The sequence below is a fragment of the Poecilia reticulata genome, linkage group LG3 (genome assembly GCF_000633615.1).
Source record: "Poecilia reticulata strain Guanapo linkage group LG3, Guppy_female_1.0+MT, whole genome shotgun sequence".
In the NCBI taxonomy this organism is placed as follows: Eukaryota; Metazoa; Chordata; class Actinopteri; order Cyprinodontiformes; family Poeciliidae; genus Poecilia; species Poecilia reticulata.
The window spans coordinates 19,569,573-19,594,511 of NC_024333.1; the positions used below are offsets into that span (position 1 = coordinate 19,569,573).

The following is a 24,939-nucleotide window of genomic DNA, read 5'->3' on the forward strand; positions in this document are numbered from 1 at the left end:
ATATCACATTAAAAGGGGCTTATAATGGGATAATTCATATGTTGAATACACTTACATGCCACACTTCTAATGAATTCATATTTTACTGCCAATGTTTAGTGAAACAATGCAATGAAATTAAGAGTACCTCATGGGGTGCAATCAATAAAAACTGCATCACACACGAACACACACATAACTGTGCACAAAAATAAATAAAAAATAAGTATCAAGACAAGAAGGATCAAGTAAAAAGAAAATTAGATTATTCTGCCATCTGAGACAAATTAAATTGTAAACTTTTTACAAGAATGTAAAAACATGTGATTGCTATATATTAATGTTTGTTGAGGAGCCTTACAGCAGAGAAAGTTAATAAACTTAGAAGTTTTCAAAAGTCTTAGTAATTATTTATGAAAAATGTGAATTTTTGACCCTTTTAGCTCAAAAATTATATTGCAATATGGGATATCACCAATTATTAATATTCGTTCTTCATTTTAAGCATATTTTACATAAAACATTGTCCAGATTTCATCTCCCTCCCCTCAAAAGAGTACATTGAAATGTTCAGTCAGTGAACCCGGAAGTCTTTTTTTCCCATAAGAAAGCAAACGTAAATGGAGACAAAAAAAACTTGACATGAACAATAACGCCCGGGTGTTGGAGTCGCTGCAGAGGATTGAGACAGGGTTTTACTATCCTAAAGTAAAGTGAATTGTTGTTTAGAGGTGATTTCGTGTTGTGCTTTGGTAACTGAATGGGTGTGTCTACACTCTCTTGGCAGTACACACCGGAAGGGAGGGGGGCCTGTCCGCTTGTGAGTTCGTTTCGAAGCCGCCGGTGTTTGTTATGGGAGCGAACTAGGAAGAGGGCGACGACAAGCTACGAGTGAAAACACAACGAAACGAGAGGCACTTTACGGATTTTATGTGTATTTTAGCTTAGTTCACTAGAACTAAACGGCGGTTGGATATGATATTTTTCAAATTATTTATCATTTTTTGCTACCTACGGGATATTAGAGGTAAGTTTTCCATTCACTTACACAGGGAAAGTGTTCAGCGATGACGCTAAACGGATCAAACAGTTGCACTCTGGCTTTCTGACTTGCTAGCTAGGTGGCTAATGTTCATGTTAAGATTACTGCCTGAACACGAGTCGATTCCAAGCGGGACAAAATTAGCTTTGGTGTCAGGTTGAATAATTAAACCCGACACACACAAGGTAAATGGAAGCTTTTTGACAGTTCTTGAGTGGGAAAACTCGTGTTGTGTCTACGAGCAAGAAGCTCTTCAGGCGGACAGTTAGACAAATCTACACAGACAGCAGGAGGAAACATTCACTACTGCTGGAAATAATTGCAAAAGGTTCTCTAAACTTAGCTCAACTCGTTACTTACACTGACACCTCATAGTTACATCTACAAAAGACAAAGCTGTTCAAAGGTAAACGAACAGCTATTTTGTAGTTTCTCCCCAGATCAGGCAGCTAATTCAGTTTCTGTAGATATCAACTTAGTTGAAGGTAAGCTGTTTCACTTGTAAGCATTGTGTTGTGAATTCGAAAGCCACTATTTAAAGTAAATCCAGTGGGACAACCTTTGTTTTAACATCCCCCCCAAAAAAATCTAAGTGCTGAAAGTCTTCAAAATAAACCAGTTTTTAAAGTTTTCTCTGCCCATTGATAATAATTGCATAACTTTGATTCCTATGACGTTGTCTTTATGGACAATGTCATTTATGTTTTTCCTGCTGTGAAGTCAGACCTGCCAGTACCAGTTTTTGTCTGATGCAGAAAGGAGAAAACATGTGCTTCACGTGTTTTGATCAGGTATTAGAACCAGCAGAAAGTGAAGGATTTACATGATTTTCCCATTTATTGATCAAACCACATGTCTCTAACCTTTATCAGAGGCTTACAGGAATATAAGTGCTTCTAATTGCATCTGTCAGTACAGTGTTTGCCAACCCAGCTCCTAAAGGCACACTGCCTGGGATTCTTTACATGTTTCAGTTTATGGCTGATTAACTGGCTTTTGCGCAACGGTGTGTTAAATCAGGGAAACATCTAAGATATCCAGGACAGTGTGTCACAAAGACCTGGGTTGGGAAACACTGTTAGTTAGTTAGTTGGTTAGAAAAGTGTCAGATATCTCAGCATTTGGTCTTAAACTGGTGACATTGTGGGCTGCCACTCACTTATTAAATTGATAAATTTAATAAGTAAAGAATATTATTAATGTTGAATATATATGGCAAACTCCTGCATAAATAAATAAAACAAGACCTTTATTGTTTATGTATTTGCTTATCGGTGACTCTAGCTTATTGGGAGGTGAAGTTGTCTTTTAATCTGAACGTTGTAGGTTTGATTCCAACTTCATCGTGTCACATGCGCTCACAAATGCGCACTGATTGCGCATTTGGGTGAATGTGGCTCTGGACTAGAAAAACACTGTTTAAATTTATTTACAAAATCTTAAGTATGAGCAGACAGAACTGAAAACATAAAAAGAGGTCCAAGTTTATTTCATAGTGCAGTTTCAAAGAAACATTTATTTATATTACACTTTTTAGTTAAAATATAATACAACTATGTTTAGCTTATTTAGAAATTTGTCATGTTTCAGTTACATTCAAAAATACTTTGTTGCAACTCATTATTCAAGGTTCTTCAAGAAGTTGCGGTAGACAGCTACAGGGTGTCCTGTAGACGTCTGTGTTGCAGTGGTTGTGAAGAAGCCTCTGACTGAAGACATTGTTGTATCACAACAGATAATGGATAACAATTTAACCCTGTTTCTATGGAAATCTACAGTCCTCTCTTTTGTCTTGTTCACATTCAAAATGAGATGATTGTTTATACACCATGAAAAATGTTTGATTAAATTAGATATTCACATTCAGTTCAATGTGATTTGAAATGGATGAAGTTATATGATCTTCAGGAAGAAGTCTGCCCATTAGCAAACAGGCACAGACGGGTAGCTAATTAAGTCAAATTTACAGGGAAAGCATAGCAGATGGATGACTTGTCTCTCTAATTACAGTAGATTCAGCAGCTTTAAATTTGGGGGGGAAACTATTGTCTTTAGGGAGTAAAAGGAAACTCTATCTGGCATGTTTTTTCTCACACAGTAATCTGGACAGAGCCAGCCAATAGCCTCTGTCACAAAAGAACCTGATTGTGCAACCACTGAGTGGGTGGTTGCACAAACCATATGTCATCCCTACATCGCTCCCTCCACCAAAAAGCCTGCTTGCCCTTATACGAGTCAGCTGATGTGGGCTGTGATGTCCTCCACTGTTGAGTCAGCAGCAGAATAGAGGCTGGCTCACTTCAGTCATCTCACAACATACATTGAAATGACAAAAAGACACCTTAATATCACTCCGGAAGTGCTTTATGAAATCCAAGATGGCTGGAGCCCAACATGTCTGCGTTAAAGGCCCACACACAACCACACACGTTCACTGCTGCTGATGTCAGTGAGGAGGGGGTTCATGTACAATCTGGATTAAAGCTGCTTTAAGTTTTATTGAGAATTTATAGCAAATGCCCAAAAAGGAAATCATAATTAATTATGTGATGGCTGAACATATGTGTAGCAGACCTCCTCCTCACCCAAATGAAGGATTTAGGCTTTACTGATGAACAGTGAGGTTCATTAGAAATAAACCTTGAGTTTCACTGAAGGAGGAGCTGTATGTACAAATATAATATTATATAATGACAACTTTTTTTAGGTTTTGAGTTTTCCCCTCATCAAAAACATACCTAGAGTGTTACTCTGATTCTTTCATTGATGTTTGAGAAATCCTTCAATCTCCTATTTGAACCAGAGGATGCCTAAACATTTGCCCCCACAAAGCTCCTCTTTGGAGCTGCGATCTCCAGCCAAGCCTCTGCCTCACAGAGCAACCCTTTTCAAATTTCTGAACAGGACTTTCTATGTCTAAAGAATAGCAGCAGAAGGAGGTGATATTACTCATCTGCAGCAAATGTGTCAGTTTGTGTCAATGTTAGCATAAAATCAGAGCAGACAACTTGGACCAGTCAGTGTCAAAACAACAACAGACTGAGTCCAACAGCTTCACCACACTGCTGCTTTCACAAACCACATTGTGATGGCATGAAGTTCCTGTACTCCAGCCCAGCTTTGCTTTGTTAAGTCCTGTTTGGTTATTTGTCTGGCATAATTGTGTTGATGTGAGCCAGGCTTTTTTTCAGTTTTGTTAAGATTTGTTTTCTTAATTTCATTGTTGTTGATCCTTAAGAGTATTTATTTAAGAATTTGGTTTTTCCAGGTTACAACTAAACCTCAGGTTTGTTTGTTCTTCGCTGTGGGATGCACAGCTAAATCCATAGTTAAGCGGGAGTTGCCAGTTATATGATGTTTTTGTTGTCAAACTATCAACTCGCCTGCAAAGCCCAGAAGAGTTGAATCCATGCTGTTACCACTTCCTCGCTTCTTGTCAGCAAAATGGTTTCCTTTCTGTCAAGAGCTGCTCTTTGCAACGGCACTTGAAATACTTTGCTCTGCAATCCTCAAGATGTGCAGCAGCAGTGAAACTGTAAAAAAAAATGTTTTAATTACTTCTCCTTTAGTATTAATTACTGTCCATTAATCCATGTGTAAAAAGTTAGGAGTGAGGCTGGGCTGTTACAGAACAAAAACACAGAAGTGTTACTATTTTGACCGGGTTTGTGCTTGAACACCCACAGAGACTTCAAATAACTCAGGTATGGCATGTTTTTGTGAAGATGCAAATCTCTTGTGAATGTGCCAAGGACATCTTTGTCGGTGGTTTCTGATGTACAACTGATTATAAGCAAACGAAATGAGACAAGAGGTTCATTTCAAATAATCATTGATGACGTTTCATGACCATTTTGAGAATTATAAGAAACGGCTGCAAACTACATTCTTTTTTTTATTTAACATAAAGATAGAAGATTATTGTAAAAGAAAAAAAAAGATAGAATAAAACATCTAAAATAAGTGTAATTATTCAGGATGCACAATCGTAACAGCAGCTCTGTGTTTTAGGAGCTGAAGGCAGAAAACTGCATAAAAGTCAGGTGGATTTGCTTTGCTGTAATAGTTTATATTTTTTTGTCTTTGTTCCTAAACCTCAAAGTAGAAATAAAGCAGTGTTTCTTAAATATAGCCATAAAACAAATACAGTCATTTATTATGCTTTATAAAGTATTCTTTCAAGAAGATGATTTGGGTTTTATGGCTATAGAAAAGTTTTATTTACTGAGTATGGACAAAAATCCCTTTTTTACTTTTTTTATTTAAAAAATTGTTGTGTTAGACCTAGGATTAAACATGTAAAGGCTATTTACTGTCAATATTAAATATCAATAAAGTTTCCACATCCTCCTGAGAGAGGATATCTTGCAGACTGGGATAGCGGCATTTATTTTGGTACCAAATTCCTTGATTAGAAAAATACCCTCCACCTTCACTGAAAGCCCGTCCAGGCATCCCTAAGCCTGTCTTAGTTTGTTTACATTGTTTTCATTTTAGAAGTTAGATGAACGCGGCAGATTGTTGCTGTTTCCTATGTGCAGTCATGAACAAGTTGCTGCTAGCCTGGTACAGCCTCTCCCTCCGTTTGGGGAGTTGTGACTCCCACTACATTGCAGTTCAGTTTTACAGAGCAAAACAGTGCAGTGGGAAAATAAAAACATTTGATGTTTCAGACAAAATGTCTCTCAACTTCATTTTCTTACTTTTATAGTGCTTTGCCACTATAAAAGTAAGGCATTACAACCTCAAATATTTCTGATAAACACACTCGCATGGTGTTTTTTGGTTTGTATCAGAATACTGTGTCAGGATGACAGAAATAAGTCATGTTTCCTTATAGTTTAGCTGGTTGTGATAAGTTTGACTCACTTAGTCCTGTACCATTTAGTTGTTTTTTTAACAGCAGCATTTAATGAGCTACTAATGCAGCAACAAAAAAGAAAAGGAGTGAAATTAACTAATACATAAAAAAAAATCTGATTCTCCCCACCAAGGCAAACGCCAGCAAACATTGGTTCATTTATGCACTTTGTTGTGAAGTCATTAAAACCAATAAGAATAAATTAATTCATAAATGGGGATAATGTTATTTCTTCATTTTCTGTTGAAGCAAACCAGAAATTGGTATTTCAATCCTGATCGGTGCAATTATATATTGTTTCTTTGGTTCCTCTTGCATTTTCAATAAATTGGTTTTATTGAGAATAACAACATTAATCGTCATCTATTTATTCCACCATTTGTGTTTTGCACTTTAACACTTTCATGAAGGTTAATGGAGCTAAATCAATAATTAAAGTTCTCTGCTTAATAATAAATTGTCAGCTCTGATGCCATTATTTTGAAAACTGCCGAGACAACACCAACAGCAACCAGTATTTAAATGGCATCCAGTGTTTCCTTGGAATGGAGCTTCTTACTACTCGAGCAGCCTTCATTCACTGGCATTGAGACCTGCTATTCTGTGGAAACAGGCCCCCAGTCACCTGACGCGCATCATGCGCTCTGCTCTCCTCGTATTAAACTGAGGACTCTGTGTTTTTGATAAAAGAACAAAGGAAGCGGTTAGAAAGAAAGATGGCTGGAAGAACTCTGTGGGTTTGAGGCGTTAAGATGAATAAGCCTTTTCCATTGGGAGTGACAGCTTTACCCTGCTCAGTTTTGGAGACATTCCTAACATTTTCTAGCATGACTCATTTGATAACTGCTCATTCAAGTGTTTTGTTTTGTCCCAGAAATCAGAGAAATTATATTGCATCTGCAGTTTTAAAAACAAAGTTTGCCTCATTGTATTGTTGAATTGTCTTTCAGGCCAGTTTGAAAAGCCGTTGAACAAATATATTCGCCATTATGAGGGTTTGTCGTATGACACAGAAGCTCTGCACAGCAGCCATCAGAGAGCCAAAAGGGCCCTTCATCCGCAAGACCAGATGGTTCACTTGGATTTCCATGCTCATGGAAGGTCAGTTCAATTCAAAACGCACACACACACACACACCCTCCCTCGCTGAAATCTTCCTAATCTGCTGCGGAAATTTGGATTCTTTGTCTGCTTTATGTCGCTCCTTTCTGGGAAAGAAAAGATTGTCCAACATGTACCAAAGCAGTTTAAAATGTCAAAAAATTTAGATATTATTATGTCATTTAAATATCTTGCTCATTGCACAATACGCTAAGTTGGAACACTTCCCATTTTTGTTGCCCGTGGTTTCTCTTTGGAGGTAGGAATTTAATAAGCAGAGGAGAAACCCACAAAACTTTTCCTTTATTTTTTTTGAGTGGATTTATGGGAAATCCCAGTGATTAGTCTGTGCTTGAGCTTCTCAATCTGTTAGATCACAGTTGGCATAGCATTATGATTTTTATGGCTGCAGCTAACGATTATTATTTTAGTAATGAACTTTTCTATTGATGAATAAAAAAATTGGCCACATTCTGCAGATTTTTCATTTAACCACTTAGGGCTTTTGTCTACAGACTCTTGAAATACCTTGAAAATTGCAATAAAGAAATAATTTAATTCATTCTAAATAAGCATTTTATTTCCTAAGATACTATAACAGCTCAGCTGTTTTTGCTTGACTTGGCATCAATACAGCATAGAGTTCATCACTGGATTAAGAAATTGATAATTGCATAGCAAAAGTGCTTAAAAGGATTATTTGTTTTACAAAGTATGTCACATGAGAAGTTCTTAATAGAACCCAGTAGAACCTTTTCAACATGTTTTTTTGTCTTTTAAATATTTTAAGATAAGTTTTTTTATCTTAAATTTGATATGTCTGCATTTTTTGTAGGGCTTTGGCTTAGTTATTGCTCTGATTAACATGTTCTTCAGTAAATGGTGTCTTTTTGAGGCTGTGTAATTCAGTTAACAATTAATCAGTTACTAAATTAGTTAATGATTATTTCAGTAATCAATTAATCTGATTAATCCTTTCAACCTTTAGCAGTTTGCTTAATATTGCAGAAGCAGAAAAACTACTTGGATGCAGTGTTTAGAAGGTCATTACCATTTGTCATTCAGAATCTGCTCTCCTAGATTAGCTGTAGATTTTAGTGACCAAGACATTAAAACTAATGCAGAGCGATGGGGGAGATTTTGATGATAGAGAAGAAATATTCACAATAATATTGCTTGTTTTTATAATATCATGCATCTGTGACTTACCTGGAGTGAACAGCAGGGAGTGTACACTTGATGCAGAAGCTTGTAAAAATTCAACAGATGAGCCACTTTAATGAGTGTTAAGTCTACCAGAAGGAGTGAAAGGTTTACAGTGCTTCATGCAAAATTTGAACTGCTGGGTTATTTAGTGTCGCTTTGCTCTTGGATGGTTGTTTATTACAGAGTTACTGTTTTGTAACGGCGTACACAGTCCAAATGAAAACACATGTATGCAACATTTTGTAGCTTTTATTTGAATAACAAATGAAATGTCGTACACAGAATCATAAGCTGCTTTTAGGGACATGCAAAGCAGAATGTCTTCGTATTTTGCTTGTGTTGTCTATGGAGAAATATGATCCGTTTTCACTGTTATTGATTTTGCAAAAATGTTTTATATTTCTGTGTTGGATTTCAGGAATTACGTATTCATCTTTATCAGCAAAGATGATGTCTTAGAGTTCTAGCTTTTATTTTGGTTGTCTCTCCTTCACCTTTCAGTGTTACATGATGATCGTGACACTGTGAATCTCTTATCTTTAGATTTCCTTCACTTTAAGCAGTTTTGAAACTGCACGGAAACCTGAAACTGCTGCTGCGTAAGTTACTCATCAGGTTGTTGCTAGGTAACCAAAGAGCGAGTGAGTTGCTAGGTAACCAAAGAGTAAGAGAGTGAGTTAGCTGATGCCACCAACCTTGAGAGGTTGAATAGCTAAAGCCTTTCCTCTGCCTACATCCCCCATAATGCTGTGCGTTTTGGCCAGGAATTCAGTGATATTGATCACGTTTTTCGCTATATATATATATATAGCGAAAAACGCTATATATATATAGCGTTTTTATTGCCCAGTCGTATCTCGCATTGATATCCATATAATTTTTTTCATTCCAGAAACCAGGTGCATCGTATCAAAACTAAAATATTGAAAAGTACATTTATTTTAAATATGTTAAACATTGATTTCTTTTCAAATGTGGAACTTTACATGAGACCAATATAAAAAGATGGATTTTTAATAAGATGCATGCCATTCAGTTTTGCTATTCTGCTCCTTTTGCATTATTCACTACATTGCTGCATCGTGCCATGGAGGCAGTTAGCCTTGTGACTTTGCTGAGCTGTTAAGGAAGCCCTGCTTGCTTTAATAGCAGCTTTCAGCTCATCGTTGGGTCTGATGTCTGATCGTCTTATTTACTGCCTTATCATCTCTATGACACAGGTGTCAAATCAGTTCATGATAACCGATTTCCTGCAACGTCTAGATTTGTTTCTGTTTTAACAATCCCCCTAAATAAGTCATTCCTGAGTAAAGATTTCAGCTTTTAGATTCAGTAATGTTCAACAAGAAATGTATCTAAAAGTTGCAGAACGCTGGATCACCAGGACTGGAGTTGGACTCCTGCTCTTTAGAGGGTTTAAGTCAAGGAGATTTGGTGGCCAGTGAAGCACAGAAATACTGTGGTCATGTGTGTAATCTATATAACTTTCACATTTTGAAGTGAGTTACTGAAATGCAGAGATTTTCTGGGGGTATTCTAATGTGTTGGGATGTGCCAGTATAACTATCTTTACATCTGCCTTCCTCAGGGATTAGAATAGTATTATTATTATCCAGGTCTTTTAGCTGTGTTGTATTAATGGATACTAATATAGACTATTTGTTCTGTTGAGAGATTGTACTTTTACCACTAGACTATTTGTAGCTGAAATAATATACTACAGATGCTAAAGGGGACATTTTTAAAATCCTTTAAATGGTATATTACCAAAGATATATGAAGCTATTCAAAATCACATTACAAGGTTTCCCCCAGAAAACGTGCTACGCCCGGTGTTTGGATGCTAGGGCAGTCATTCACCCAGCGACCCGTCATGTTTTTGAGTAAAAAAATGTTTTAAGTTGACAGAAAATTTTAAAATATCACTTGATAATCATATGTTATTGAAAGATAGGAAGATTAACACCTAAACACCAACTATAAAGTCTTAAAAAATGCAAAACATTTTCAAAAGACTTGAATAAGTATGCAATGCTTAGCCTGGTGGGGGCACAAGTAAAGCCTGGTGGCCCGCCAGGCTTATAATACACTGAGGGAAACCCTGCATTAGGTCCTTCAAGAAGTCACGAAAAAGAGTTGAGATAAAAAGATAAACAGACTTCACTTTGTGTTTAACCAGAGCAGAGGCCTTTGAATCTTTGTTATAATGTCATAACATATTATGACATTAATATTTGTGACCAGATAAAGAGAATAGTGACCAAGCATTTTCTAAATCATCATAGGTAAAGAACCAGTTGAAGTTAAATGATAAAAAAATGACCTTTAGTAATATTATGTACTCTATCTATGCTATAGTAAGAGTTGTAATTTTGTTCAGATGTTGAAATGTAATTATTTATCTGAATTGAATTGAATGCTCAAATGTATTACCTATTTCATTCAAAGAACCTTAAAACATACATGGTGAGGTATAATAATTAGAATTTTGAGGAAAGAGATGAATTTAATACAAACTGGGAAAAGGCTGCAACATAACAAAGTGGAAAAAAATAAAGATGCATTGTACACCAACATGGAAAAAAAACCTTCGTAGTAGTTTTTGTAATCATTGTAGACTTGAGTGTCTTTAATCTTACTGGTCACCAGTAATAACCAGTTACTTAGAAGGCTGTTATTGTGGATAATTTGGATGTGCTTTTATTCATGGTGTCAGTGACAGATGTCACCTTTGATACAGTTGGCTGTTGCCTGTTTGTTCTTTATATCAGTGGTAGCCACACCCATTCCCACAAATAACACCAGTGTCCAGCTTGAAGAGCAGACAGTTTCACCTGTGCTTCTGTATTAGTCTTTACATGCACAGACTGGACATGCTGTGCTTAATATGTTGAAGAAAACATGCATTTGATTTAATCTTTGACCTCATTTGTTGAATTACCAGTTATATTAACCTAGTTTGGCAGCAATTTTGACCTTTTTGTTGTTGTTTTCTTTTTGTGTTTACGTGTTCAATGGTGTGCATGATGGTCACATGCAGATGAAAACATCTTTGACATTTCATATATGTCTGTAATTGTGAGAAAATATAACACAAACTCACTCCCTACATTTTCAGTTATTTTTATTTTATGTTGGGTTTTTTCAGTTCAGGACTGAGCTGCACATTTTATTTAAAAACCTATTTAGGATTTAACATTTAGCAGGCAGCAGCTTGCCAGTTGTTCACAATGTGGATGTAAATAAAATATATTATTAATATTAAAATTCCAGTTAATAATGTTTTATGTATAACAAAATAAAACCAAATCTGCCTGGAAGGTGGTGGAAACGGGGGGCTGAATGATGAGGAACATGTGAATGCTTGGACAGGTCAGAGATTCATCCTGCAGTGGGAAATCCTGCTCTCTGTCTGACCCTCAAAACGCTGCTTACTTTGTAACGCTGCTAGACCTTCAGTTATATCCCTGTTCACTTTAAGAAAAATCTATTTTCAGTCAATCAATCAAATTTTATTTGCACAACACATTTAAGTAACAAGGCATTTCAAAGTGCTTTACATCATGAAAACACAAAAGATACAAAGTCATGCAACATAGAATCAACAATTGAAACATTAAATTTAGTCAGGCGCCATCGTTAAATTCTTAATCGATTATGCTTCAAAGGCAACTTAAAACAGGGTTTTTCAGTCTAGATTTTAAAGACACTCAGTGTTTCAGCAGTTTTGCAGTTTTCTGGAAGTTTGTTCCAGATTTGTGGTGCAAATAAGCTGAATGCTGCTTATCCATGTTTGGTTCTGGGGATGCAGAACCAGAAGACCTTAGCGGTCTGGAAGGTTGATACAACAGCAGCAGATATTTAATGTATTGTCGTGTTGAGCTGATTTCAGGCCTGGTTGCTAGTTTAGAAACTTGATTTTTACTAATGTGCAATTTATCAGTGTCTGATGCTGAGTAGAAATCAGGCCAGACGATTTTCCAAGCAAATATGTGGCTTTGTAACAAAAAACTGAATGAGATAAAATGACTAACATGTCAGAGCTGCTCTCTGTAAAACCTGTTGTTGGTCAGAACTCATTGCTATTTCTCACAGAGGACTCATTATTTATCCTGCAGCGCTGCCAACTGCATCAAAGCACGACTAAGTTATAATCTCTGAACAAACAAATATAATGGGGGAGAAACATAGTTAAGATATTAAAGTGTCCCCATTTACCAACATGATGAAGCCAAAATGGTTAAACTCACAGGGTGTCAGTGACTAAGAAGCAGTGGTGATTCAGAGTTGAGTCATGTGGAAGAACCTTCACAACCGTCTGATTGCATAAGAATTATGTTAAGCAGGGATGTTTCTTGTCGTTTGAAGAGTTTCAAGCATCACTGCAAGGCAAGTTTCTGGTAAGCTAGTGGCTCATATGGGATTACACCAGCGATGAGTTTCTTTTTTTATCCTGTTCTTTTGACATAACTGTTCTAGAGAAAATCTTTAAGCAGCAGCCTGCAGAATAAAGTGACAAAGCTTTCATTGTGGTTGTTTGTAGTACAGCCCTGAGGTTTTCACTGTGTTTTCCAGCACAGACCTTATTTTATGATCTAAGTTTGGATGCTTCACGTTTACTTCTGAAGCTAATTTTCCTCTTTTTTTTATCTTTAGACATTTTAACTTGCGGCTAAAGAGAGACACAAAGCTCTTTTCTCCAGATCTTGTCATTGAGATGTCAGGACAAGAGGAACCCATCGACACGTCACATATTTACAGTGGAGAAATCTTCGGTAAGGCTGCGCTTTCGTCGCATCATTTCCTGTTTACCGTTTCCTCATTGTCTGTCTGTCTCTTTTAAATGATTTATTGTAAGTAACCTCACAAGTCTTACTGATTATCAAAATCAAGTAGGGATCTTAGCCTATCAGTATAATTATTTTTTAAACATTTCCTTTGTTTTTTTTTTGTTTTTTTTTTGCCAGTTGCACCCCTGAATTAAAAATAAAAATCTAACCTTTAGCTAAAGGCAGTATGGAGAAACACCACATCTAATATTAATCAAAATTTAGAAAAACATTTAAGCTGATTAAACCTGGAAACCTATCCAGTATCTGTGTCGTTGTCCGGTTTCAAGAAGAAGATTGTCTTTGATAAAAGGATTAGTCACCCACCCAAAACAGTGGAGGAAGAAAACAGTTAAAAAATGGTTTTGGGTGACTGATGCTGCTAGAGAACTCACTGAGGGTAAAAAGGAAATGAGCAGGTTGGGTTCGACCTGGCCGGGTTCACCCGAGTGAGTAGAGTAAATCCAGTTTTCTTCCAACCCATCCCCCAACATATTTTAATTTCCTTTCCTCTTCTTCCTGCTGCACGTCTCCTTGTAAGTTCACACAAACATTAGGAAAGGAGCTTTTATTGTCAAACAAAAGGTGAAATGGGAAGTTTATGCCATTATGTTTTTGTGCCTGGGAGCGTCGTCTGGGGGCATCTTAGAGTTGAACCAAAAAAATTATTGTAGTTTTATGTTGTTTTAAACTTGGTGGTGCAAATATCAGTGCAAGTACCGTAAATAAAAGCTGCATTTAAAATGAATAGTCACTTTGAAGAGTGAAGGTAGCAGAGATCTAGCTGTTGATTAGGATTCTTGCATTTATTGTTTAAACTCAGATTATCTGTTTAACAGGACGTGATCTAGATTTTTTTGTTGCTCTTTCCTTTGTTTGGCAGGTGAACAGGGGTCTCTGACTCACGGCTCGGTGGTTGACGGGCGCTTTGAGGGATTCATTAAAACACACCAAGGAATGTTTTATGTTGAACCCTCAGAGAGGTATCTGGAGCGCAGCAATGTGCCGTTCCACTCCGTCATCTATCATGAAGATGATATTCGTAAGTACTGATTAAAACCAATGTTACGAAATGAAGTAAAAATATTTGCTAACTCTTTATTTGAAGGGGTGTGCATAAGACTGGCATGACACGATCAAAAACATAACATAACATGTGTTATGAACTCAAACTAGTCTTTAAGAATGTTTATGACATGTTGTCATGAAGTGTCATTTGATAAATAATGACAATTATAATGCACAGTTGGACTAAAAGTTGTATTGAAAGTCCATTAGAAGTGTCAACTTTGCATTATTCGGTCAATAATGACCCTTTTAAGTCAAAGTTCTATTAAAATTTGCATAAAAAGTCCATTAGAAGTGTCATTATTTACCGAATGACGCTTCTGAATGACACACTTAAAGTGTTACCAAATATTCAACTGGATTGAGGTTGAAGTCAGAACATCAAGAGCCACGTTGCACTGACAAACGTTGCATTCCTTGTGTCAAGCTGCAGATCAGTGGTTCAAAATCCTTCTTTGCTCATTTCATTTGGAAATCAATGGTTTCAAAGTCTGGAGGAAGAATTGAGAGGCACATAATCCATGTTGCTTGAAGCCCAGAGTGAATTTGTCACAGCCAGTGATGGTTTAGGAGCCAAGTCATTACTGGTGTTGGTTCACTGTGTTTTCACTAACACAGGCGTCTACCAGGGCGTGGAGATGCTGATTTTATTTTCTGAAACACTGAATTCAGACTTTTATTATCTGCAAACCATAATCATTATCAATTTCACAATATTCAAGTTTTTTAGATGTACTTTGTTGAGGTATGAGCTAATATTAACTGTATATTCTTTATTCTTTTAGAATAAAAATGTGGTTTTAAATCCTGATGAAATGTTCAAGTGTTTGTCACTAGGTCTATGAAGTATTGCTATGCTAAAACAATTTGTGCTAAATTGTCAAATTTGACTATTCCAGTTTGTAAAAATTCCAATTTGCTATTTATCGAATTGGAATTTGTAAAAATTCAAATTTGCTATTTATCAAATTCCAATTTATTTATCATATTCTAATTTATTTGTCAAATTCCAATTTGTAAAATTCCAATTTATTTATCAAATTCCAATTTATTAAATTCCAATTTGTCAAATTCCAATTTATTTATCAAAATCCACTTTGTCAAATTTCAATTTATTTATTTATCAAAATCCAATTTATTTATCAAATTCCAATTTGTCAAATTTAAATTTATTTATCAAATTCCAATTTATTTATCAAATTTAAATTTCAGACTGTATTTCGTCCAATTTTGTACAAACCTGACATTTTGAAGAACACGTTGTGTAAACAGATTACTTTTCGGACAATTTCACCTAAAAGACGTCACCATGGTGTCACATTTTTGTTAACATACCTCCAGTTACACACATATATAGATTAATTTGACCTTTTTGAGTTAAAAAAAAAAAGATCTCTCTTGTAAGTCGCAGCTGGGCATATCTAGCTTTTTCACTTGCATTTAAAATGTTTTATCATAATTAAGATTATTTTAGCGGCTTTCTATTCACCTCACAATGCTCCCAGAACATTTACTGTAAACTTATAGATACTGAAAGGACATTTGATGTGAGAAATATAGAAAATCAATCATTTAATGCATTTTTTTGCACTTCTGCCCACAAGTGAAAGGCCTTTTGATCAGCAGTTGTACAAGACCTCTTTCATAAGAACAAAGACGTCTTTTTCCAACAAAATGCCAAAAAAAACACATTGTCAGAGCTTGAATCTGTTCCTGAAGTGTGTGTTCAGTCAGTTTCACCGGTTTAGTCAGCTGCTAGGGAATAATGGAGGGGAATGTTTTCGTCTCTGTGGCGATGATGATGATGTAAAGGTCAGCATAGTTTCACATCTCACTGCTGCTTCACAGCCATCTTGCTTTTAAAAAAAACCTTTATGTGAAGCTTTGTGATTTTATTCTTATTCGGTTATTTATACCTTGATTATATAGCATAAATGTAATTATCATTGCTGGTAGTTTTATAAGTAGTACAACTGTAATGGAAATAATTTCCTTTACATTTTTTCTTTATTTGGCTTTTGTGTACGTTGATAAATGTACAGAGAAAAAAATCTTGTTTGAGATGTATTAATGATGATGTCTGGCTTTCTTTGCTTTTTGGTGATAATAGTTAGAAAAATAGTAAATTTTTCATTAACATTTTGGTGCCAATGCTGTTGTGAAACTTTGAGTCAAAGTTTCACAACAGCTTTTATTAAGTCCAGCTGCTCCGTTCTTCCACTAATCAGCTGTCATATCAAAACGAATCATTATGTTCCTTAAACATTTCAAAGTCATTCCCGTATCTCCGCTCTATCTGCCAGATTATCCTCACAAGTACGGCTCAGAGGGCGGCTGTGCTGACCGCTCTGTGTTTGAAAGGATGAAGAAGTACCAGGCGTCTGCAGTCGAAGAGCCGAGCGATGTAAGTGCTGACATCACAACAAACCTGGCCGTCGTCTCTGATAGCTAAAAGCGCAGCTGGGCAAGGATGGTGGACGAGTGAACTTTGCTAAATCTGTATTTTCTTTGGAGTTTCTTTTGTTTCAGAGCAGAAACTGCTCTATACCTTTGATTTTTTCCCCTCTCTAGAAATGGATTGTGTTATTTAACAGAATAAAACAATCAGAACTGACCTGATGTGTTTGGGTTTTTTTCCACAGGGGGTAAGCAGGGTGACAGAAGACGATGACGCTTACGGTCCAGTTATTCTGAGGAAAAAGAGGGCAGCTGGGAAGGAGAAAAACACCTGCCAGCTCTACATCCAGACTGACCACTCCTTCCATACTTACTACGGCTCCAGGGAGGCCGTCATCGCCCAGGTAGCTGTACACAGAAACAGCTGTTTGTAAAAGCATGTTATGATAAATCAGTTGAATTCTGTTGATTTTATTTACATAGCAGTGACTCTCAACTCCAAAAACTTTTCAAGACAAACAGATCCAGTTGATATACAGAAATAAATTCAATTCGTTCCAGTCACAGAAACAGATTGGCGTCAGTTTCAGCATGGCTCGAAGTGACCCAGTCCCACATTTGGTCCTCATAGACGCCACGGACGGGGGGCTAATGAGTCGAGAGCTAACATTAGCCCCACATGGACTCGCAAACAAAACCATTGCAGAACCTCTGGCATCTGCAGCGATACTGGTGCTGTGAGAAACTGGATGAACTGAGGATTTACACATCACAAAAAATATTAGGAAGTGGATTAAAAATATAGGGTATTCTTGACTTACAAGAACATAAAAAATCTTTTGAAAGCCTACGGTAGCTTTAAATTGATTAAACTCTGAGATTTCAGTTTTTCTGTCAACATGCAAACGGTATCTTATTTCTCAAATCCCGCTTCCCCTCTTCTGAATTTCCACTACACTATTACACTGTATCAGGTTCATGTAATGCAAATAAAAACCTGGTCTTTCCCTTTGCGGCGGGGTGATGTTAAAGTATTTTATTAGCTTCTGTTTGTGCCCTACTGCTTATCTAATTAATTTCATTTTCTGCAGATCTCCAGCCATGTGAAGGCTATTGACTCCGTTTACCAGGACACAGACTTCTTGGGCATCCGAAATATCAACTTCATGGTTAAAAGGATCAGGGTGAGTTGAAGCTATGGGAGAGTTGGTGTAAAATAAACTTAGCTCAAACAGATGATAGTGTTTCAAGAGCCTGTAGTACGATGAAGTCTGTACCTGTAGTCCCTTCTGAAGTTTGAATTTGTAATTGTTGACCTTGTCTAGATCAACACCACAGAGGACGCCAAGGACAACAGCAATCCTTTTCGCTTTCGTAACATTGGCGTGGAAAAATTTCTGGAGCTGAACTCTGAGCAGAACCACGACGGCTTCTGCCTGGCCTACGTCTTCACCGACAGGGACTTTGATGACGGCGTGCTCGGGTTGGCTTGGGTCGCCGTTCCTTCAGGTCCTCATCACAGCCAGACACTGTTTTTTTTTTTTTTCTCTAGTGAAGTTTATGAACATGTTTCTCTTCATAAATGTTATGTGCTGCTTTTACATGTTTTTCTGCTCCACTTTGGTTAGAAACAGTTTCATCCTGCATACTTAGGCATCATATGCAGGATGATGTTCTTTCTGCTTTGACCAGTCAGGGTGATTGTTTTTTTTTTAATTCCTCATACAACAGATTAATATTAATGGTAATAAAACCATCAGTTCAGCCCTGAAATTAAATAATTTCTGAATAAGTATCCAAGCCAAAGTACTTGTTATAGTAAAATTGAAAGAGCCTCTTTGATATTTGAAGAATTTATCAAACTGAGACCCATCTTAAATATAAAAGATGAACATTGACAGCACTGTTTTAAACAGCTACTTAAGAGGCTGTTAAAGCAAAAATACTCTGGATTATTGAAATACTCCAGGTAGCATCTGTCTTCTCTTTCCAACTAAAAACAGGTCAAAGAACATGAAAACACGCAAATTCAGATCTGTTCAGTGGACTCTGCTGTCTTTTTAATAAACTTCACCTCAAATGTCAAAGTAGAATTATATTTGGAGCTTCAGAGAGAAATAAAAAAAGTATTGTTTTTCATGTCAAGGCATATATAATCCACACACATTGGCTACTACATGCAGTACAGTTTCAGTTTATGATGAGGAGGGAATAACAATTTTCACTCAGTGGTATTTTTATGTAAGAGCAATTTCTTGTCCTCTGAGAGGAGCTTTTATATCTTTTTCTCTTGTTCTACATCTGATCCATAAGCATTTAATAAAAAATGTTCAACATTTATTGAATGAAAAACCTTAAGAGGCATGAAAATGCACATAATTATAGTTCCCTAACATGTTAGGCAAACACAATCTGACACATTGCTTACATATTTCCAGGGGTCTGTACAGTTTGTGTACAGTTTGTTTTAACCTTTGACGTGCACTCGTCCTTCATATTATAATGCAGGAACAGTTTCATTTTAAGAAGCTTCATAGTTAAGATTCACCTCAGAGCCTTCTAATCTTCTCCCAAATACTCTCTTCTTTATAACTGCAGCCATTCACAGAAAAAGCTAGTGATAGTAGAGTGAAACCCGTTTTCAAGAGTTTCTGATCTTAAGAGCAGAAAAGAAACTGAGCGACTGGCATAAGGGGAGAACACACATTTCTGAGCTTTTTTTGCAGGCACTTCTACAAATTGGTAGTTTTGTTTAGATAGACGCCACATATATCTGTGCTAATCATGTTTTCAGTCTTCTTCACTGGGTGTGGTTGCTTTTTTTCCCTACATAATCCTGTCAGATTTTATCAATAAACTATCAGATGCTTTTACTGTTACTAAGCTGATAAAAAGACATTTAATCAAATTTCAGGTAACTCTTCTGTTACCTCACATCCCTGTATTGTTTTTTTTAAAATTTATTTATTTAATTGCCTCTCAACAGGAAGCTCTGGAGGCATTTGTGAAAGAAACAAGCCCTACTCTGACGGGAAGAAGAAATCTCTCAACACCGGTATCATCACTGTGCAGAACTATGCTTCACACGTCCCTCCTAAAGTGTCACACATCACCTTCGCTCACGAAGTTGGACACAACTTTGGCTCTCCCGTAAGCTAGTCGAAACACTGCGGCTCACTCAGAGCTCCTCCGTGTGTGCTGCAGGTAATTTAAGTGCTTCCTGTTTTACAGCATGACTCTGGGGGTGAGTGCACCCCTGGAGAATCCAAGGAGAAGTTGAAGAAGGAGTCGGGAAACTTCATCATGTACGCCAGAGCCACATCGGGGGACAGACTGAACAACAACAGGTTCTCCATCTGCAGCATTCGGAATATAAGCGCAGTTCTGTTGAAGAAGAAAGATAACTGCTTCGTTGGTAAGCTTTCTTTGTTTAACCATGTTGAAAATCTTTTTGTGTGTTTGATTCTGTTTTAATTGTGTATCTCTGCTCAGAGTCTGGTCAGCCTATCTGTGGTAATGGACTGGTGGAAGAGGGAGAGGAGTGCGACTGCGGCTTCGGCGTTGACTGTAAGGACCAGTGCTGCTATAGTGCCGACGAAGGGTTGGGAAAAAAGTGCAAACTTAAACCTGGAGAAATCTGCGGGTATGGCTTTCCAAGAGTACAATATCTTGTCAAACAAACAACATTGTCATGGCCTAACGTTTTCCACTTTTAATTGCATGTGTGTAATGTTTCCCCCCCCAGTCCAAGCCAAGGCCCGTGTTGTGCAACTGGATGTTATTTTAAGGGTTCTAGTGAGAGTTGCAGAATGGAATCTGAATGTGCTGAAGAAAGCTTTTGCAACGGACTCACTGCTCTGTGTCCAACCTCAAAACCGAAGGCAAACAACACCTCCTGCCACGAGAACACACAAGTTTGCATCAATGGGGTATTCAGTTAATTTCTAATGTGCTTCTCTGTGTAGTATAAGTAGTATTTAATGTTTTAAAAAAAACTATGTGTTTGAAATACAGACACTTCTAAAATGAGTTTGAAAGCAGAACACGTCAATCGGTGATATTACTACATTGCAGTTTGGACACTTATTTTACATTTAAATTGCTTAATTGCTGACATTTCAACTCTTTTGGCAAAAGTAAAACTAAGGAAAACCAATTTCAAGCAGCAAATGCAGAAGCAAGTGTTACTTTTTCAACTTTCTGCCCAAATCATTCTTCACCTCTAACCTTTAAATGCACATAAACACTGACAGTGACCTGACACACTTATGTTAAGATGACTAAAGGTGCCTCCAAAAGGAACTACGTGACTACAAATGAAAATAGGAACAGTACTCTCTGTGTATTCTGTTCATTAAGTCACTTTTTTTCTTGCTTCTTTGTGTATTAGCTCTGCTCTGGTTCTGTTTGTATGAAGTACGGTCTGGAATTGTGCACCTGCGTCAGCAAAGACGACAAGAACGAAGCAGCTGAGCTCTGCCATGTTTGCTGCCAGGAAAAAAGTGAGTACATCTGTTGCCACTGTGTTACATCCAACAGTAGAAATCCTCACTCAGACGTATTTGTTGTATTATAGCCTGAAAATTAATTAGCCACTCTGAGCTATTCTAATTAATAAGATACATTAATTAGAATAGCTCAAATTACTTTAATAAACCAGTTTCTTTGTTTCTGTAGTTTTTTTCCTTTCTCATTTAAGCAACATGTTGTGAGGTTTTACTTTGTCTTTATTTCATTCAGATGATGCCAGCACCTGCAGCAGCACCGGTTCAGAGAAATGGGCTAAATTCTTTAATAAAGAAGTGAAAACCCTGCAGCCTGGCGCACCCTGCAACGACTTTAAAGGATACTGTGACGTCTTCAAGAAGTGCCGACTGGTGGACGCCGACGGGCCACTGGCCAGGCTGAAGAAAGCATTTTTAAACCCAGAGCTGTATGAGAACATCGCAGATTGGATTGTGGTGAGTGTCTGCAGCAGACATGTTTAGCACATAAGAAATGCAGACACATTTCCATTAAAGCAAACACATCGAGCCTTTGACATGTTTTATATTTCCTGCCGTTCAGGCTCACTGGTGGGCTGTGCTGCTGATGGGAATTGCTCTCATTATGTTGATGGCGGGTTTCATCAAGATCTGCAGTACTCACACACCCAGCAACAACCCCAAACTTCCCCAACACAAACACCTCACAGGTATAAAATGTTGGGCAATATCCTCGATCAGCGTTTAATCAACAACATAAATGACGCATTGATCCTTTGCAACTGCGTCACCTAATCATTCGAGGCGCCATAATGGACGTCGGGAAGAATAGCACGAGTTCAGATGATTTCCTGCGTTTTGGTGCAGCTTATGCAAAAATGGGAAATTTCACAGAGGGAGACAGAAAATTGTGGCTTACTAATTTAAAGTTTCTAGAAACTCATCAAATGTAGTCAATGATTATGTAAACTGTGATTTTGAACTAAACTGGTGAATTTTTCTTACATTTTCAGTGTGGGATTTTTCTGCTGCAGCAAAGGAAGAATTTATTTTAAGGTTTTTTACAAATGTTTGCTAAGGGTGCCAAAAAGATATACATTTGTGTCTTTTGTGGCTTCTGATGAGTAAAAAAAGACAACAAACAAATAAGTTACATTTGTGCTAAAATGCTTGTACTACTTGTTTGTTTTATGACATTACTATCTGTAAATCCTTGTTTTGCTGAGTCATTTATCTTGAGTCTCTCTGACATGAATCTTGCAGATACACTAAGAATAACCAGAGGTCAACGACAACAGCAGCAGCAGCAGCAGCAACGGCGAGGTCAGCAATACCAACCAGATTCCGGAGATCGGGTCCTGATGCAACCCCTGAGGCAGTGAGACAACGCTCTGCTCCTTGCCTTTGTTCTTAGTGCCTACAGCAGGAGCACTTTACTCCAAAGAGTTACCTTTACCACAGAAATCAAATTTCAAAGAACTTTGAATCGAAGATGTTTTATTGTGGGGGCTGCCTTCTTCCCCCTCCTCTTCTCTGAGAGCCAGTTTAATGATGGTTCACAAAGCTTTTATAGGAAACAAATCTTTCAAGGAGGGACAAGTTTGCCGTAGTTTTTCCACGTGGTCTTAATTATCTCGCTTTGTTTCTTTCAAATATTTTTTTTCTCATCTTTTATGAGAACGGATGGTTATGAGAATATGATTTTGTTAGTGTGGCCTTAATTGTCTTTTTTTTTTTTTTTTTCCTCGCCAATTGCAATTGTGTCTGTCCTGCATCTTTTCCATCGTCAGCATGATGGCAGCTGAACATCGTTACATGAGTTTTAGCTGCCGGTTTTAAAAAAATCGCATTGACATCATTGCTGGAGGATTCATTTTTTTCAAACCAAATGCATTTGATTTCTAATGTAAGCATCCTAATTGTTTGGTGTAGAGTTTCCCCCCCTTATTTCAGAGAAAAAACATATTTCTTAGGGGATCTAAGTTGTCTACTGTTCTAATTCACTTTCTCAGGATTACTAATAGCGCTGAAGTGTAAAGATGGTTGCATGCATATCTTAAAAAATGCATGAAAACATGGTGTCGCCGCTAATCTGAGGGTTAGACTCTGCAGACTGATTTGCACTTGCTATTGTACACAGAACTGAAAGAGTTTGAGAAACTTATTTTTTATCCAACTGATTGTTCCATGGTTTTACTCCATCGTAGTAAATTCATCACTCTTCTCTAGTAAGTTAGTCAGCTGTTAAAGAAAAAGGCCAAATAAAACCACCTGAAACCAGACGGTTCAGCTCTTTTGGTTTGAATGTAAATAGGGATTTTTCTTTCTTTTAGTGAGATATATTGCATTTCAGACGACTTTGTACATGTGGAGAAACTGAGTCTAATAGGGGGTAGATTGTAAATTTTAATCGCTTTGCCGCTGCTGACGTTATGTGAGAGCGAACAATCAGTATGTCTTCTGCTAATCTCCTTTTTTTTTTTTTTGCTTTACTCTGCGGTTTTCATCTGAAAAGCTTTATTGTCCTCTTAGTTTGTGTAACTGCTTGAAAATGTGCCTACGTTAAGCAGCATGACTAAAGTTGCATGACTGCTAAACATGAACTGCTGAATTTCAAAGGTTTGGAAATATTTGAGAATATGGTATACATGTGCTTCTTCTTCTTTATTTTTTTTTAAGCCAAATCTTTAACTTCTTCTGATTTTCATATTCCCTTGTAACGTAATTTTAAATCCCAGGTTGAAGTTCAGAGGTCCTCATTCAGGATGTTCTTCATATCTCCTTTGAAGAGATGAGTGGGTGAGTCTTTGGTTTGAGGTGTTGCTGAAGAGTAAAGAGCGTTGCTGTCCGGAGAACTGCTGCAACCCAAAGTTGTTTCTCGTATGCAAAGAGCCAGGTTCCCACTGATCAGCCTATGCAGAGAATCAGAGTTCATCAGTGAACAAGCTGGCCTCATCAGAGAAATGCCTTCTACATTTCTAAACCAGAACACAGGAAAGGTTTTCATACAGATGTTGGGGGGGGGGGAAAGCTTACAAGACGACAAAAACCTTTTTTTTTAACTTACTGCTTAGCTTTTGGTGCTGATGGTGTTTTTTTTTTATTATTCAGACATTTATGGGTGTATTTTTTTCTATGTTGAAGCAGTATGACATGGGTGATCCTCAGTGGGTTGATATCTCTGGGAAATGTGTTTATTCCTTGTGATGTGAAAATGTGCACTGACATAAGCGCAACCGAATCCAACAAAAGTAAAGATTCAGAGCTGTGGTTTGATTTTAATGTCTTTTGTCTTTTTGTACCACGTTTCGGTGCAGTTCTTTTCGTTCTGTGTCCCATCTGGCTTACTTTGAACATTTTACAAACTTGCAAGAAATGTGCAAAAACCTAATTTCTTTACAACTACTTGAAATAAAGTAATAAACTAGAACTGATTAAAATGCTTCTTGATGCTTTTGTAATAACAATAAAGTGTGATTAAATTGTATACACGGTTTTTATATTGGAGTGGTATTCAATGTGTCACAGTTCAATGATGACTGTTGGCCACTAGAGGGAGCTGCTGACTCGAGTTAAAAAAAAAATCACAAGGTGATTAAGAAAGAGCTGCTTCATTCTTCTGTTTCAGTATCTGTCTCCTTAAATCCATCACCTGTGAAGCTTTTATATCGTTTTTTCCCACCTGAAATCTGTATTTACTGTTGGACCTTTGAGTCTCAAACTGGCTGCTGAACTGGCTCAGAAAGTTAATGATCCAGTCAAAGTCTGCATTGAAAGATATGTTTGGGGAAGTTGTGATAAGCCTTTTACACCTAAGAACATTGTTCCAGTTTTCAAGCACGGCGGTGGTGGCATCATCTATTTCACTGCCAGTCATACCGAGAAAAGGAACAACTTCTCCATTCTTCCACATAATACATTTTCATCTACTTGCTTGAAACCAAACTGGGTGTTCTAACGGAAAAGTTATCC

At 37.2% G+C, this 24,939-nt stretch overlaps 1 protein-coding gene across 1 annotated transcript; it reads left to right on the forward strand.

The window, feature by feature from the left end:
* The first annotated feature begins 650 nt into the window (after window positions 1-650).
* On the forward strand, window positions 651-24,454 carry adam10a (ADAM metallopeptidase domain 10a). Its single transcript, XM_008405369.2, has 16 exons — window positions 651-1,006; window positions 6,833-6,983; window positions 12,846-12,964; window positions 13,902-14,060; window positions 16,390-16,490; window positions 16,729-16,887; window positions 17,575-17,667; window positions 17,809-17,992; window positions 19,470-19,633; window positions 19,715-19,898; window positions 19,976-20,126; window positions 20,229-20,412; window positions 20,874-20,985; window positions 21,224-21,444; window positions 21,551-21,677; window positions 22,231-24,454. The coding sequence occupies exons 1-16, from the start codon at window positions 955-957 to the stop codon at window positions 22,347-22,349; spliced, it is 2,280 nt and encodes a 759-aa protein (XP_008403591.1). The 5' UTR covers window positions 651-954; the 3' UTR covers window positions 22,350-24,454.
* Window positions 24,455-24,939: the final 485 nt, after the last annotated feature.

Excerpts from the sequence above, each read along its gene's own strand:
- adam10a (XM_008405369.2), top strand. The coding sequence starts at position 955 with ATGATATTTTTCAAATTATTTATCATTTTTTGCTACCTACGGGATATT. Across the intron at positions 19,634-19,714 it reads GACACAACTTTGGCTCTCCC|CATGACTCTGGGGGTGAGTG; the intron begins GTAAGCTAGTCG and ends CCTGTTTTACAG. Across the intron at positions 20,413-20,873 it reads CACAAGTTTGCATCAATGGG|CTCTGCTCTGGTTCTGTTTG; the intron begins GTATTCAGTTAA and ends TTTGTGTATTAG.